Source organism: Corvus cornix, chromosome 4 (genome assembly GCF_000738735.6).
Source record: "Corvus cornix cornix isolate S_Up_H32 chromosome 4, ASM73873v5, whole genome shotgun sequence".
NCBI lineage: Eukaryota > Metazoa > Chordata > Aves > Passeriformes > Corvidae > Corvus > Corvus cornix.
The window spans coordinates 31228323-31246060 of NC_046334.1; the positions used below are offsets into that span (position 1 = coordinate 31228323).

Sequence of the window (17738 nt, forward strand, 5' to 3'; positions counted from 1 at the left end):
AAACAGCCTCCTGCCCTTCTGAAGCAAATGCTAGTTTTTCCCCTTATCATTTAGGCTGTTTTCAGTTTTCTCTTGTCAGTGTAATTCTTAGATTCTTATCCCAAGAGAATAGCAGTTATGCAGTCAAGGTATTTCTGGCACAGACTGTTTTTCAGATACAAGGCAGATTAGAAGATAAAATTAATCAACCAGCCTAATTATCATAGAATCATAAGATTGGAAAATACTTCTAATATCATCAAGTCCAACTGCTAACCCAGCACCACTAAGTCACCACTAAGCCATCTCCCCAAGTACCACATCTACCCGTCTTGCAAATACCTCCAGGGTTAGTGGTTAACGATTCCACCACTTCCCTGCGCAACCTGTTCCAATGCTTGAAGATATTTTTCTTATTATCAAACCTAAACCTCCCCTGGTTCAAGTTGAGGCCATGTCCTCTTGTCAAATTGCTTATTATGTGGGAGAAGAGAATGACCCCCACCTATCCACAACCTCTTTCAGGCAGTTGTAGCCTAATAAGGTTCCCTCTGCCTGAGCCTCTTTTTCTCCAGGCTAAATACCCCCAGCTCTCTCAGCCACTCCTCACAGGACTTGTGCTCCAGACCCTTCTGCAGCTCCATTGCCCTTCTCTGGACATGCTTCAGCACTGCAATGTACTTCTTGTAATGAGGGGCTCAGAACCAGACATAGAATTTGAAATGTGGCCTCCTGGTCCTTCTGGCCACAGACACAGGCCAGGAAGCCATTGGCCTTCTTGGCCGCCTGGGCCCACACTGGCTCATGTTCAGCCGCTGCTGACCAGCACCTCAGGTCCTTTTCCACTGGGCAGCTTCCCAGACACCCTGTCCCCAGCCTGTGGCACTGCCTGGGGTTGCTGTGACCCAAGGACAGGACTTGGCCCTCGGCCTTGTTGAATCTCATACAACTGGTCTTGGCACATTGATCCAGCCTGTCCAGACTCCTCTGCAGACCCTTTCTACTTGCCAGCAGATCAACATTCCTACCCAACTTAGTGTTGTCTGCAAATTGCACTCAATCCCCTCATCCAGTTTGTCAATAAAGATATTAAACAAGACTGGCCCCAATACTGAGCCCTGGTGGGAAACACCACTTGTGACCTCAAAAGTAATAATTAATGAGGGACTAACTGTATATTTTGCCTCTTTTTTTTCTATGTTATTTTGCTAAATAAAGGGTATATTTATCCACTTCTAATCCACAGTCCTACCAGTTTGGAGACTTACTACTTAAAGCTGTTGCTTGCTTTTCATCTAATGCATATTCCTTATAGAGGAATATGCATTTTACCCATGATGGTCATTTTCCAGAAACTTTAAACTGCCAACAAAAGGCTGGGAGAGTTTGGGTTGTTCAGCCCAAAGAAGGCTCCAGGGGTACCTGATAGCGGCCATCAAGTACTTAAAAGAGGCTTACAGGAAAGATGGAGAGAGACTTCTAACAAGAGCATGTAGTGACAGGTTAAGAGGGAATAGTTTCAAACTAAGAGGGTAGGTTTTGATTAGATATTAGGCAGAAACCTTCTAATGTGAGGGTGATGAAGAACTGGAATAGGTTGCCCAGAAAAACTGCAGATACCCCATCCCTGGCAGTGTTCAAGGCCTGGCTGGATGGGGCTTTGAGCAACCTGGTCAAGCAGTAGGTGTCCCTGCCCATGATGGAAGGTTGAAACTAGATGACCTTTAAGTTCCCTTCCAACCCAAACCATTCTATGATTATTCAGTAGTTTCCTTCTACGTTTTCTGCTTTCTATACTTCTGAAAGGCACTGCTAAAATCTCTAGCTAAAGCCTACTATGAATCTAATTTTAAAATTCATCCCAACTAGAAAAATCTTACAAGATTTAGAAGAAATGTTATTTTTATACATTGTAAAAAACCAGTAGCATGTAATAGGGAGTGATATTTTTATACAGGTTTTTGACAATCTATTGATGTTCCCTTTTTTTTAAGTCCTACAGGAATGCCTATATTTTCTCTTAATAGTCCAAGAAAATACAAGAAGGTAAAATCATGTTACTGCCTCAGTTATAAATTATCAACTCATCATACAACAAAAACCTGCCCTTTCCTACCTCATTAGCTGATACATAGATAATTCTAAAAGAAATTAATTGACAGGTACCCCAGCTTTCTTCTACCAGGGCAATTCTCATGTCTCACTTATCCTAATCTATGTCTTCTCCTAAGGGATAGCTGCTTCAAAGATTTCTACAGCCAGACTCCTATCCTCTCTCTCTTTCTCTGGGCATTCATCCATTGCAATTCCCTAACACAAGGACAATCATATCAAGAATCCAGAAGTTAGGATTCTGATCTTGGAAGGCAAAAGTGGTCCAGTGAAAATCCTTCTCATTTGCCTTCTGGTTTCTCAGGGTATGTTTTCAGTTCTTCAAATTGCCTTCTGCAAGACTTTTTAAAATATTATTTTAATGAAAGAAATTTAAAATCCTATAAATAACAACATGGCATGTATAGAAAGAGCCTTTACTACCAAGAGTCAGTAACAAATTTCACAGAATAAAGAGCTTTTCCCTGTGGCTAGGGGCCCACCATGTTAGGCTTTAAATGGTTGCTTGACTCTTAGAAAGCATTGGCTTATAGCAACTAAAATTCACATATTAACTATTCATGCTAATTCACATATTAACTCTTCATATTAACTGCCAGAAAGGGTATAAAGAACAAAACACAATTATACTGCTCTATTAATATATAATGCAACTATAACCATTTAGGAAAAAAGATACAGGTAACTACAAGATTTGCAGAGGAAGGCAACAACATTTAACAGAAATGAGACTTATGATGTATTTTACACTTGGGAACGTTTAAAAATACTATAAATCCTCTCCTTGCAAGAGAAAGACATCTAATACATCTTAACAGATTTGGAGAAAATAGAGAATGGCTATTTTTTGAGTTTTATAAACCACAATATTAGGGAGAGTCCAAAGAAATTATCAGGCCACAAATTTAAGAGACAAGATGGAATACCTTTTTGGGGAAGGATATTATTTACTTTTGGATCTACCAAAAGTGTAAATAAAACCACTTGTTCTAGGTCTCATCATGACTATTAAGAATGGTACCCTAAATCTGATCTCCTCAGTAAGTTCCCAGGACACCATAGAACAAAAAGTTGAATAGCACACTGGGGGAAAGACCGTAATACACTTCTTCATTTCTTTATATGTCTGACATAGAAAGTTACAGCTGATCATAGTCACATAGAGGGTTCAGCTTTACCCATCTTTGTACTGGAAAAGACCTAGTGGCCAGCTCTTCACCCAGAAGCCCACCTTTCAAGAGCCATCCCGTACTTACCTGGAACTATTGAGGCATCTTTTATTGGATTAAAACAAACAGAGGCAGCATCACTTTATTCGAAACCCTCAGTGGCTGTTGAATAAAATTTTCATTGCAGCAGAAATTCAGGAGAGTAATTTACTTCACTTTATTTTAAAATAAAGCTTCCTTTATTTTAAAAATTGAAGGTTTTTATCTCTAAATCTAGCCTCACGCATTCTGTGCCAACCAGGAAATACTATATATAGAGCTTAGAACTAGAACTTTTGGATACATGTGCTTTTCAAGACTTAACATCATAGGATTGAAGAAGAGATTTCCACTGGACCAACTGCTCAGTGAAATCAATGGTAAAGATAGAAAAGCTTATAAATACATACATACATACCTATATATATATATGCATACATATACAGTAACCCCTTTGCATGGGATTCCCAGCTAGGGCTGGTAACAATTTACAATGATAAAATGCATCGTAGATGTATCCAAGAGTCTATGATTGCACCATGGACAAAAGATGCAGAGTATATACAGCAGAGAAAATGATGTCAGTTCTCTGTGCTGGGAGATGATTTCCTGGATTAGATGATTAATTGCATTAGCAAAGCATCTTGCAGAAAATAAAGCCTGTGGGACAAAGAGCCATTCTGACAGGAAAGAGCTTGGCACAAAGGTGACAACATACATTGATTAACATATCAATGTGAATTTGTCAGTCATATAAACCTGGAATGCCAGGTTGCACTTTGCTTTACAAAAAGAACAGTTTGCTCTTTTCAAACAAGAGGTGACAGCAGTGAAAAACACATTTGATTGCTGCAGACTGATGGCAGTTGTGGTGAGGAAGTTGCAACTGGGTAAAGAAAATCCTTAAGTGAAACATACCATTTTATGTCCATATTATCAAAATGCAATTTCTTGACATTATGACTTAGGGATGCCGGTAAGAGATGCCATAATCTGGATAGTATGCAAAAACTCAGCCTCCAGTGTATAGCCATGAGAAATTCCAATACGTACTTTGGTCCTGAATCAAGACAAAAATATCAACATAGAGCTGGAGATTTTTCTCCCAAGTGGAAATTCTCAAAAGTTTAGATTTAAAAAAAATAAAACCCAAACATCAAAAATCCCACCCCCAAGCAAAATGCTTTGCTGTATTTCACAACAGAAACAATTTCCACAGTCTGCAAGTCAAATGCTTTCAATTGAAGTCTGGAGACATGAGAAGCATCTGGACTCTGTGGTAATGGAGGATGAATAAAATTCTGCTGCTGAAAGACAGGGGTCTAAAAAAGGCTGCTCTGTGATGACAGATAAAACTGCATCCATCACTATGGATGCCTGTCAAAATTCATCATTATACAAGCCTTAATACAACCACAGACAAAAGCAGTGTTTCAGTCCTTCCTTCTCTCCCTCATCCCCCAAACAATTTGGTTCAGTTTCCAATTATCTTCAATGCTTTCTTTCCAATCACCCATTTCTCTGATTCAGTGATTTTTCTTTTACCCTTTAATTCTTTCTTTGGATTCCTTCTCTTCAGTTTTCTCTCTTTTTGTAGTGAATGTAAATTGGTTTTAGTAGCTGTCATTGTCTAATTCCACAGATTCAGACTCCAGTTGCCCCTTGCTTTTCCTTCTTGGGCATCCCCTACACTAACTCAGTAAGGAACAAGAACACGAAGGAAAAACACTGCTTTGCAGCAGGGAACATTAGTTCATCTTTCTAAGATAGCAGTGTTTCATTAGGGCAATGCTGGAATTTGTATGCCAACCCAAGATTTCCCTATCTTTATCATCCATAAAAGAAAATGTGTGTTCTACAGCAGGAGAGATGGAGGGTCCTTTCTCCACCAGATAAATCTGGAAATAAATACATTAGATAACACTCTGAATACATGAAGTCAGACACAAGAAATTCGTTTCTTCAGCCTACAAATGCTACCTCTACACATAATTCCTACCACTACAAATTCTACTTGATAAAATGAGATTATCTGAACAATTTAGAGAGACAACAAACATTTATCAACACCCACCATCTGGTTTTAAAAGAGCTAAAGATTTATAAAATAGCTTCAATCCCCAGTGCTTGCTATATGAGAACAAATTATTTTCAGACAATAGCTGGAAGGGAATGTAAGAGATTTAATAGAAAGATTTTTTTTTTCCTGTTTGCCTCAGGAAGGGTAAGGAAGACTCACATTTTAATTTTTACAATTCTGGTTCCCTTACCTCCTTTGATAGACTGTTTATCAGCTACTCTCTTATAAGAACCATTGCATCAGGCAAGGGTAGTTGCATCTGTTTTTCTACAGCGAGGTTTAGTTTTTAAGTTCATAATTCCATAGAACTCATTTTCATTTGTCACTTGTTGGAGTCAAACATCTTATTCAACCATAAGACAAAAAAATTATCTTCAAAACAACCTTGTCTGTATTTGTTTAAGTCTTTGAACAGGGGTGTGCACATGTGTGAAAAATTCAAGCTGTGAGCCTCTTCCTTTGCTGTTTACCTAGACATGAAAGGCTGTTCATCTTTATTTTAAAAGAAATCCAGCAAAGCTAGAAGGCATTTTTAGCAAGATATAGCTACCTGGTGCCAATCCTAAATAAATGGTACTCTTTAAAGAGAATAATGTCTTTGCCAGATTAATGTGGTTAGAGAAATCGCCAGAGGATCAATTACCATCACTGTTAACACAATGACACGTTACAGGTGTAGACACACTGTCAATCCACCTGCCTTGACTCTGGGATCAGGAAAGCCATAACAAGGCTATCTACTGATTTTTTTATCATTTCCACATGAAAGTTGCTTTCTTGTTCCAAAACCAGCAATGAGGATCAGAAGTGGCTTGTTACTTGAGAATTAATTAAAAAAATTGTAAAAGAACCTTATGATAAAAATCTAAGTACCTTCTACATTGTTCAAAAGTTATTAGTCACCAAATCTAAATGCTAATGCTTGGAGCCAAATTAATAAGATGCATTCTTTGCAAATTATATTTAGTTACTACATTTTGCTTTCATGCCTCTCCCTCCCTCTTTGCTACTGCTTGTTCAAAACTCATCTAGTGATATATGTCATATCCACAAAAAATAAATTAGCCTAAGTCATTTCACCTCAGAAAATTAATTGCCTTCCTTGCTGTTGCCTTACAATACCTCCGGAACTTGCTGAATTATTGAGAAAGGTTAGGTCACGCGAACTCTTGTTCTCACTTAAATAATCTCTTTCAACATGAATATAGAAAATCAAATTAATAGGAACTCCTTTGTAAATATATGTCATAGCAGAAATAAGATAGTGCAATGGTTTGCAGAAAAGGTGCAAGAGATTGACTGACTTCTTGAAGCCACAAATTGAATTTCACTGATATGGCAGTAGTTTTTTTCCTTTCATTCCAATTCCAAAGGCAGAAGAAAGATCACACAACAGAGAAACAGACCCTTAATATTAGGGAGAAGAAAAGAAATACATTTTGGAACAGATAAACTTTCAGCAAAAAATACTAGTTCTTAAGACATGATAATTTCAGTAATAGGCTCCATAAAAGTCTACAGAGGTGATTCATATGGGATTTTGGACAAATAAATGAATTATTTTGCTGAACACCAACTAACCAGCAGAAGTTTTGGCTTAAGAAACTCTATAGTTTAGAAATAGAAGGTGTGTGATAACATGTCATAAGAATACCATAATCTGTGTGCATCAGTTTTGACAGTAATTTTTTTTTGCACTGACAGTCACCTGGGCAAATGCACAAGATATGACAAGACATTGTCACCATTTAGCCCACAACAGTAGTTTAGGATGTGGAAAAGACAAGTTCAGATATCCTTTCCACTTGTATCTCAGATGAAAAAACTGGATTCTGAAAAAGGCAGGGCACAAATCAGATTAGAAAATGTAGACCAGGAAACACAAGTGTTGTTGCACATTTGAGAGAACAGCTGAGAATATTTTCATTTTATCCTTTACTTCCCATGCAAAATAGATATATTTCAAGACAAAAGTTCGCTGTGTTGCCAAAGGCTCCCTCCTATATTTATCACACATTGGCAGATACAGCTTTTCTAAATTATCACATGCCTACCACACAAGCAATTACAAAATTCATTTACTCCGATCCTGCTCTAGCACTTAGAATGTAAAATGATTTTTGGTCAAAAGTCATATGGACATAGTAACATCATATGTAAATTTATACCTTTTTTCCTTTTTTTTCCCTTGTACAACAAAGGGCAACCAACTATTTCTATGCTGACAGAATACAGTTTCATACAAATATTCCAATTAGTCTTCTAAAGTGGATGAGATTCTATTGTTTTTTTTTTTAAATACTCTCTAGACAGTATTTTAAATCTGTGAATTGCCTGTAGTGCTTTATATGAAGACCAAGCCATAAAAATTTTATTTTAGTTAAGGAAAAAAAAAAATAGAATATTCTCTTGATACCACAGTGATAAAGTAATATCTCCTGTTATTAAAAAAACAAGGCAAAAAGTCTGTCTGTTTTACTTTTCTGGTAACAGTGAAACACAGATGTGTCACTAATGCTATATAAATAACATGGTAAAGCTATCGGAAAATCTTATTTTCTGATTTTACTCAGCACTGAACTCCTGTGACTCCATTCATGCCTTTTCAACTTGCTTGAGACCTTAAAATACGCATTTTATTATGTAAGAATATGGATGTAAATTTATTATATGCGATATATATAACTGAATAAGTAGCTTCAAGAGTCAGAAAAGTGACCAATAAAATCCCCCTTAATTTGGATGTTTGCAAGGAAATATTGCTGGAAAGAGCCCCATAGGTGACAGAGGAAATGGCTTTGCCAGTAGGTGTATTTTCAATTGACATCAGTGGACTTGCAAACAGGCCCACAGGAATTTAAGGTGGCTACAGCAGCTACCCATTAATTTCAAGACTGTAGGTTCTGAACCTACAAGATCCAATTGAACACATTCTGACTTACGTATAATTCTGTTGTTAAATGTAACTTTTTCAAAAAGTTATTTAAGCAATTTAAAAGAAGATAAGAATATGGGGAAACACATCTTCAGTGCACACATAGAAGTTAGTTGCTAATTCATCTCACCTATGTCATTAGATGGGCACTTAAGAAGTTGGAGAAAGATAAAAAGGAAGAGGTTCCTGGATTTACAGTTGCAAAGAAATTGTCTCCCACTAGAGAAAATAAAGCATGTACAGCAGTTAGAGGAAAAAAAAGATCATGAAGGTTCCCCACTAATTTGTGTCAAGGACATTCCCACAGAATGTAAAGAGGAAAACAATAATAGCAGGAAAGAACACTAATCACAATAACCCAAGAAAATATTTATTTTATACCATGGTCCATTTCACTTTGCCTTTACCTCCTCTCCAGATATACTGCTGTCAGGTAGAAGAACCACTTGAATAAATCCACTTAATTTCTTCCAAAAAATTGGTAGTATCACACTTTGTATAATGTATTTTCCTCTCAAAGCCCTAGCTGACCAGGAAAGCAAATGAATAAGAATTACTTTTCACAGAATGACTGTGCCCTACAAATTACATTTTGGCACGGGCACCTCACTGTACCAGCTATTTAGCACTTTCACTCATGTCCTGTGTGTAGCAGCTAAAGAACAGAGGGTTAAGCTATGCTGATGAAAATGTAAAACACATATATTTATCCTTTCAGGAGGATAAGAAGATTCTTAATGGCTGAAGAAATCTTTCATCAAAGAAGAAAAAAGTTTTCTCATAGAAAATAATTTGTGAATATTATCTGAAATTCAAAATAGTCTTCATTTCTATTTACTGTTTGTTTCTCATACCTGATCTCTAGACACATTGAGTTTTACTTTATTCTAAAAATAGTTCCAGCAAAGTTGAATCTCAGCATCATCTTCCAGAAGAAAACTTCTTTCTGATCAGTTCTTTGGCTCTGATTTTCCCCACCCTTTGGCCCACTCTAGTCATGATGAAGAGCCACATACCATATTTCTGGTTTTGGTCTACCTCTTTGCTGCAACATCTGAGACACTGGGGAAATGAGGGGATTTTCCCATGGAAAATGGCCACCGTTCACATCCAGGCGCATATGACTGACAGTGGGGTGCTGCCTCCTAAAATGGTGAATGGCGCAGGATTTCTCCCAGACCAAAGCTGCCCACATCTAGGACTCGTTATGCTTGGAGCCCCAGACACCACCTCTGACCTGACCCCAAGACACCTGGGGACTGAGGTTTTTGCCCCATTGAAAATGGCCATCTTTCTCCTCCAGTCACATATGGCTGACAATGGGGCGGGGTCAGGTAAGAGGCGGCATTTGGGGCTCCAAGGGCGGCCACCATCCTAGTTACTGGCAGCTTTAGTCTGGGAGAAATCCTGCAATGTTCACCATTTTAGGAGGCAGCACCCCACTGTCGGCCACATGCACCTGGACACTAATGGTGGCCATTTTCCATGGGAAAAAAAAACCTCATTTCCCCAGTGTCTCAGGGTCAGGTCAGAGGTGTCGTTTGGGGCTAAATATCCTACTGAGTCATTTGCAGTTGGTGACAGGAAGAAAACTTTTGCATTCATAAACAATTATCAGAAACCAAGTTCAAACAGAGTTTTCCAACTGTGTTTTAAGCTACACAAAAGTAACCCGTTCAAAATCTAGGTAGTTTGGCACTGTCATGACAGCAGCACAATGCAAACACGCAGGCATGATAAATAGGACAGTGCTGAACATCCTTAAATTGCATAAATTCTGCTGCCCTAGCTGAACCTTTTCATGACCGACTGATGAACGGGAGCTATCAAAGCTGAAGAATAAAAAAAGTTCCTGCTGAAGGATCATTTCTTGCAGCTGGGCACTGCAGGAAGTAGGCAGGGAATGAGGTTAATAGGCTAAGCCTAATCAAGCAAGCAAATCCAAAAGCAAACTTCACAATGCCCTCTGTTCTATATACAGAAGAAAGGACAGAGGACAGGCCTTGTAAAATATTTTAATGATGCAGTTATCGCTTATGCTAATTAGATATACTATGCAGGCTGCTATTTTACCACAAATCCCTACTTGTGCAATAATGATGATATTCTCTGTCTATCATTCCCATAGCACACAGAAAAATTTACTGGAAGAACGATTTCCAACAAAAACTTCAAGAACACCAGAAGAGCTGTAGAAAATTAAATCATAATCTCATAAATAGCTAAGAAAAGCATAACTATTAAATCTGCCTTCTAGTCAAGATGCTAAGTCAAGAGCTTAGCTTCCACTCTGGCTATGTAGGAGCCAGCTAAGCTGGAACTGTGAAGAAATAGCTTCAAACTATATAACACAAAGAAAGAAGTAGAGACAATCACAGCTACTTTTCTGTTCACACTTCAGATATTTCTTTTACATTTCCTAGTGTTTCTGTGAAGCTGGGAATGGGGAGCTGCTAATAGTGGCAAGCTTAACCACAGTTTAAATATACAACATGCTTTTACACAAGCACAAAGTAGCAAATCAGTGGAAAAGCAAAGGAGCAAATGACCATCAGCAAATAGCAGATAGCAGACGACCAGAAAAAAGTCACTCTAAAATTGAGTAGTCTTACAGAGCGGAAAATCAAACATTGCCACTGCAAGTATGCATAAGCTGGAATGGCCAAAAGTTAGCGTAAGAAATCACATACCTGTAAGAGTTGTGGAAGAAAATGCCAGCACAGTTACCCTCTATTGTCTAGGAGATACTGAGGAAAAACACAGATCCTTCTCTTTTGTACTACTCCTTTGCATACGGTGCATCCCAGTTAGGCAGATTATGCTACTCAGAAGTTATTAATACAAACATTTTCACCAAAGTCGCTGTGGAACTTTTTTGAGAAACTCAATACAGATAGCTTTCAGCTGACTAAACTCCAATCAGTACATGTGTAACCAATACAAATTTTGATGGAGAAGCACAGCTGACATCTCTCTATATACGTGAATTTCCCCTATAGATAAGATCTAATTAATGACTGGCTGCCTAGCATCTTTTCTTATTTAGTTAAGTAAAATTTTAGCAAGGCAGGTCACCCTATTTTTTTGCTGTAGCCTTTTGGGTGTAGGACAATCTAGTTTTTCTCCAATTGATTGTACCAAACTGCTTCTCTATGGTTTCAGTAAGAATGAATGACAGAACACAGAGAATTTATTCTAACAAATTTTTACATCTCCAAAAGGAGCCATAAATATTCCCCACAGGAGAGTGATCTAGCTGCCCAACATTTGTCCTGTACTGTTCAGTTTCTCACTTTTCAAAACAAAGCAACTCTGGGTATTAGCCACCTCTTCTGCCGGTTTCAGATGCATACTGCAGGCCAGTAACATTCACCTTACTGAGCAAATGACTAATAAAAAAATCTAGGTTGTCCTTTTATGCTAATGGTACCCCACAGTTTGTCTTCTCATCTATGGGGGAGAGGGGATGGGGAACAGCATAGCATATAAAAATTTCCCTACAGGAAAGGCTTATTTCCTATGGGTACCTCTGAAGAAGAAAACAGAATGAATGATACTTTGATTTCTACACTGCAAAGCTGACGCTCCTGTGTTGGTGGCCTGGCTGACATTTCATAAACACAGACTACAAAGCGCTCCCTGATTTGTGTTTAAAGGAAGCCTCAAGGACTCAGTTTACCTATAGCTCTGCTAGAATAAGGAGACGTTACCTTGTACCGACTTCTCACGTTGTGACTAAGAATGCATTAAAAACAAATTCCTTTGGGGGCACTGTAGATGATTAGGAAAACACACATGGGAATGGTCTCTCCTGAAACCCTGACATGCAATGGCAAGCAGTTTTTCAAGACAAAGCTAGAATAAGCCTCATTCCAGAACAGGAAATTAGACTTCTGCTTTCAAACTCAAAATCCAGCGCCTAGTTTGCAGCACTACTGCATATTGCACATTTTTCAGGAAAACATGAGACAGAATTTACACGTGTGACCAGAATGTGACTCCATGAACTATAGCAAGTAGTTCAAACAGATCCTTTATGTTCCTATACAGGGAAAGTTACCACAGTGCTCTACAGGACTCTGCTCCTGTATGTTTGCACTCTGCTGCACACTTGTCAGTACAGCGTGCACAAAATAAGGTACCTGTGTCTCTGCTGAAATCAAGGGAAAGGAATAATAAAGCTGAGGTTGGGAGAGCTGGATGGAAGCAACAGAAGCACGTGGGACACTTGTGCTGCTGGTGTGGGAATGTGAAAAACACATCATCTTAGTAAAAGGATAAAGTCCTAATCCTAGTTTGTTCCTGGTTTGGCATAAAGGTAGAAAGGTATAGGCTACAGGGCTGGGTTTGTACTCTCTGGCTTATAGCCATATGAAAATCTTGAATGAAACTGCTGGAGTCAAGAGCTGAGTGTCCAAGTCTCTGCTATAACTAGTCAGTCCATTGTTCCTCACTCTTTGGAACCACCATTTGAATTTTTTCATCTCTCAAACTCAGAGATTTTCTACCATGCCTTTCTTCAGGCTCACCTCCAGGGAGAGGAAGAAAGAAGAGGTAGGTGGAAGATTTAGAATTCAAAATGGAACTGTGGGATTAACTCCAGTGACTTTCCTGTTACAAGCATCTGCAGTGTATGGGTGGGTTCTAGACATGCTATAGCACCAGGTGATTTACAGCAGAGCCTCTGTGGTTTTCAGCAAAGCTTCTAAGCCTGACGTGGGCTGCTGCTTGGGCTGGGGTCAGCTGGTAAAAGCTCATATAGAAACAGCCACAATTACAGTCATTCAAATTAAAACTGCAGTGAAGACCTGACAATTAAAGTGCAGGCACTGCTTCCACTGGGTAAATACATCAGGGAGGACATGGTACACGGGAGTATTTGATTTTTGTTTGAAGCTTTTGTTTAAAAAGTACTGAATGTGTCATTGCTGATAGGGACATTGAATAGCTCCCACTGCTGTGATACAATTGAAATCTCTACTGATGAAAGTAGTAGCTCTAAATTGTTGAAACATGAAAGATTGTCACCAAAACAGATTTTCTCCCTTAAGAGTGCAGCTTATTGAATAACAAAGGTTTGTTAGTTGAAGTCCCTTGCAATCAATCCTTGCATAAAGCATGCATTCTAATGCCAGCTGCTGTTAACATATTAAGAAGAAAACCGATTTGGGATGTGAAAACAACAGGTCTTAAATTTCCTCATTTACCCTCTCCTACCATTATAGAAATCATACAAAAAAGGCACATAAAAATATTGTTTGCTCAAAATAATAATAGTACTAAAAGCAAAATAAATGCAAATCAGTAAAAAGAACTAAAATAATGTTTTTCAAAGACAAAGAAAACAATATTTTGCCCATAACTAGGGACACATATGTTAAGGGCTGCATACTGTTTCAGTAAAAATCAGTGTCTGCTGAATATGCAAATGGCTTTATAAACGTTTCTTGATATCAGTTACGTATTACAGAATGAAAAGTGAAATTAGAGAGCAGCAGGATGTATTTATTTGTCTGAAAGAGTCACTATTCTAAATCTGTAGGTAACAGAATGGTTTAAAGGAAAGTGTGTACTAAATTAAAACACAGCAGCAAAAAAGCAGATCTGAATTGATCTGGAATAAATTCATCTGGAAAGAGCTTTAATAAAAAAGGCAGCCTCAGTCCTGGGATTTTCAACTAAGCCAGCTGATTAGCCCTGCAAATACAAAGCAAAAAGACTATTTAAAAAAGGAACCACAATAATGAAACTTAAAGAAAGACAATATAAAACAAATCTCTCAACATAAATGAGATGAGAATTCATTTTCCCTGTGATGGTCTCCACAGCTTCTGAAAGTGCCTGCTGCTGGAAACGAATGAAATAAAAGGGGAGGGAGAGCAGAGGGAAAGAGGTGTTAGCTTACCAGCCGATGGAGTTTATCGCTCCACTCCCTTCATGACGCTGGGAACTCACAAGCCTATAAAATGTGCCTTGGCTCCCAGTCCCCTTCTCCTTGAGCAAAATCAAAAGCACGAGGCTGTACAGAGGAGAAGTAGGATGCTGTTCTACTCTGAGGTAGCTCTCCTGACGTGTCTGTTACAGCATTTCTAACAGTTTGAGCAGCATAGCCGAAGATTTTTTCTCACAGAGCTCTCCTTCCCAGTACCTGCTCAGCTGCCTTACTTCCCCTTTTCTTCCTTCCCTCTTCTTACCTGGTGCTGGGGATTTTGGAGGGTTGGGAGAGGGAGGTGGGAGAGGTACATCATTTCTGGAAGAGAGGAGAGGAACACCCAAGATGACTTTGGTCCCCACAGCCAACTGGAACATGAGCATGAGCAGCAGGTGGAATGTGAGCCTTGCTGAAGCAGGCAATCCCTGGGGACAGGCACCAGAAGCACCAGCTGCAAATACTTCTGCCCCTGTAGCCTCCTCGGAGGGCAACTTCTCCAATCAGTTCGTACAACCTTCTTGGCGCATTGCCCTGTGGTCTCTGGCTTACGGTGGTGTGGTGGCAGTAGCTGTTTTTGGAAATCTTATTGTCATCTGGATTATCCTGGCTCACAAGCGCATGAGGACAGTGACAAATTACTTCCTGGTGAACCTGGCCTTCTCTGATGCCTCCATGGCTGCTTTCAATACTCTCATCAACTTCATCTATGCACTGCACAGTGAGTGGTACTTTGGAGAGGCTTACTGCCGCTTCCACAACTTTTTCCCAATCACAGCTGTCTTCGCCAGCATCTACTCCATGACAGCGATCGCTGTGGACAGGTGAGAAAAGTTTAGGGGTGAGAGATTGCGATCAGATTCTCTGCCAAAATAAAAATACAGAGATAACAATCATAGTGGTGAGAGGCAAAGACCTCAATAGTTCATTCCTTGTGCTCCTCTGCACTTCTTTAGGATCTCTCCCTAACACACTTTTTCTCCTGGTCTCTGGTCATTCTCCTTCAGTCTTTCATTGTTTTTATTCTTCTGCTTTCTTTTACAACAAACATTTCCTCTCTCTGTTTGACTTCAGCTGCTTTCTGTGCTCTGTCTTTTAATACTTTGTAACAGCAGCCATTGCTCAGGGTTTTGCTTCCCATTGTGAAAATAGTCTGTTTCTCAGCCAGTCATCTAATACATACTGACAAGGAGCTCTAGAAATTGTGTGTAAAGGGGGAGGATTTCAAATTTCCTTCTTCTCTGTATTTCTGCAGCTGGCAAAGACATTTGCCTCCTCTTCAGAAATCACTTCAGACCCTGTTTTTAACAGCTTTTCTCACAGACAGCTCTGAGATGCTTTGTTCCTCCTGATTTTAACTAATGAGACTGTTTATGTTGCCATCTGTGCATATCTGGAGGTCTGGTAAGAACATAGTTTCAAAGTGCTCTTTTTCCTGATTTCTTGAAACAAAATAAAGCTTTGTGACTGTCAAAGAAAAAAGGTCAGGGAAAAACTTTACGTTTGTACTCCTGACAATAATGGAATAGGAGAGCTGTAGTACCCATACAGCAAAGGGGAGATGTAGTTCCCAGGTTTCCTACACAGATGCATTGATGGACTGTTTCTCAGAGAGTGCTGCAAGTCTCCCCTGGAAAATGTTTCTTTCTTTATTATTGTTTACACATTTGCTGTGCTGGAGAGATAACTTACTGTATTTTCTTTTAGAAAAACACATCAATTTGTGTTTCAGATCTTTTATTCCTTTTAGCAATGCACTGCAATTACTCACTAAACTCCATTCTACATTTTCAAATCACATTATACATCTTTGCTGAATTGACTTGTCACAACTGCAGTATTTCCAAGTGAGGGTAGTTAAGATTTTATAAGGTTCAATCCACCTTCTGAAAAGTTATTTCTTATTTCTAGGTACAAAAATTGGGGTACGTTGTTGTGCCTTTTGTTTGTGCTTATGGACAAGTTCATAATAATGCTTTTCTGTTTACCCTACTAATTGCAAATTTTTGGTGGCATTCTCAGCTAGATGCATTTCTATTCTGTAAAGCTAGAAATGAAAGAGCAAATGAGATTCTTGGCAACTCTTGTACTTCTCTGCTCTGGGAATGGGTGAAGACACGAGGAAATCAGTATGCTTTCCTCCTGCCAGTGATGTATCTTCTCAACTGTTAGTCCCCATTAAAAATTGAGAAGATAGTGTAACACCAGTGATTGTACCTTTAACCAGGCAAAGATTTCTTTCATTGTCTTTTTGAGTTTAGCTTAAGAACCTCATCTAGCTTGAGGTTTTCAGAACCATAAAAGAGCTTTAGTTGAAGTATTTAACAGTTAGAGCTGTGTATTTATTAGTTACTGCTGCAGCTCATCAAGGCATTAGTTGAACAGTTACTTGGATGCTCTGAGTAAGGCTTTATTTCATTTTTCCTGAAAAAACTATCCACAGACATGTAGTACTTACTACTTTGGCAGTTCCTAAATTTATGCTAGGAAACTGGGAACAAAAGTGAATACAGTTCCTTAGGAATCCAAACTGCATTTCCAGAGTGAGAGAAAATAGCTCTGCTCCACACTGACTAAAGTGCAATGGACAAATATATTGGAAATGTTTTCCTTGGTTTACCAATGAAATGCTGGTGCTCAGAAGTGAGTAAATAACTACTGTTATTCACTCTGATCTACTTCTTGTCTGAAAATCCCCTGAAGAAATCACAATTTGCACCCCATCACATCCTCCAAGTTCACCTGCCTCCAAAGGCAAATCGAAATCTTCCCAGTGAACAATGCCATAGCTGTGTTTAGGTGATCTCTCTGTAGTACCATGCAGCATCACATAAAACAAACAGAAGAGCAGTCTATGCCTCCTTCCCTATTCTCACTGCTATTTCTTTTCCTTTTATACCAAATCACACCTGATGCATTCAGTGCCTTTAAACATTCCCTGGCTACCTCTGAAAAACAATTCTGCCAAGTTGAGGAAACCCAAGGGTCAAAATAGATCCCAAGGAATGTCCTTGGATGTACAGACTGCCCTATTCAAGGCAAAGATCTGCTGGGTGGATGATTTTTAGAAGTTGGGTTCCCATGTGCCTTTCGTAAAAGTTCAGCCAATACTTTAGACAGAACACTCTGCTTTAGTCTTAACCCAGTAAATTCATCTTTAAACATTCTTTTAATTTAAAAATTTAAAACAAAACTGCAAATTAGGATAAAGCTGCTGAGGAAACTGAAATGATGGGATCAGATGACTTTCCATTAGAAATTGTTACCATCCCAAAATACTGAAAGGTCATGGGTTGTAACTCACTAAAAAGTATGTTGTGATATTCTCCACTGGTTGCTTTAGAGCATCCAGATATTCATAGAGTATAAATGTGTCACTGTAAACCTGGACATCACTGAACACAGGTCATGGGTAGTACATGTTTCCTTTCACATCTGATTCTGTAGGGCATTCTAAACTGTGTGAACTGTGAGATTACTGAACTGACACAGAAT

The 17738-nt window shown here is 38.8% G+C and overlaps 1 protein-coding gene and 1 long non-coding RNA gene across 2 annotated transcripts in view; one reads left to right on the forward strand and one right to left on the reverse strand.

Moving 5' to 3' along the window:
* The window catches only part of LOC104697098, a 103867-nt gene extending 89532 nt beyond the window's left edge, over nucleotides 1-14335 (reverse strand). The window contains exon 1 of the long non-coding RNA XR_002048235.2: nucleotides 14220-14335. This is a non-coding gene — a long non-coding RNA (uncharacterized LOC104697098). The remainder of the gene's footprint in view (nucleotides 1-14219) is intronic.
* The window catches only part of TACR3 (tachykinin receptor 3), a 38124-nt gene continuing 34691 nt past the window's right edge, over nucleotides 14306-17738 (forward strand). Inside the window, exon 1 of the mRNA XM_010411694.4 lies at nucleotides 14306-15067. Within this exon, the coding sequence (XP_010409996.2) occupies nucleotides 14592-15067 (476 nt within the window). The 5' untranslated portion in view covers nucleotides 14306-14591. The remainder of the gene's footprint in view (nucleotides 15068-17738) is intronic.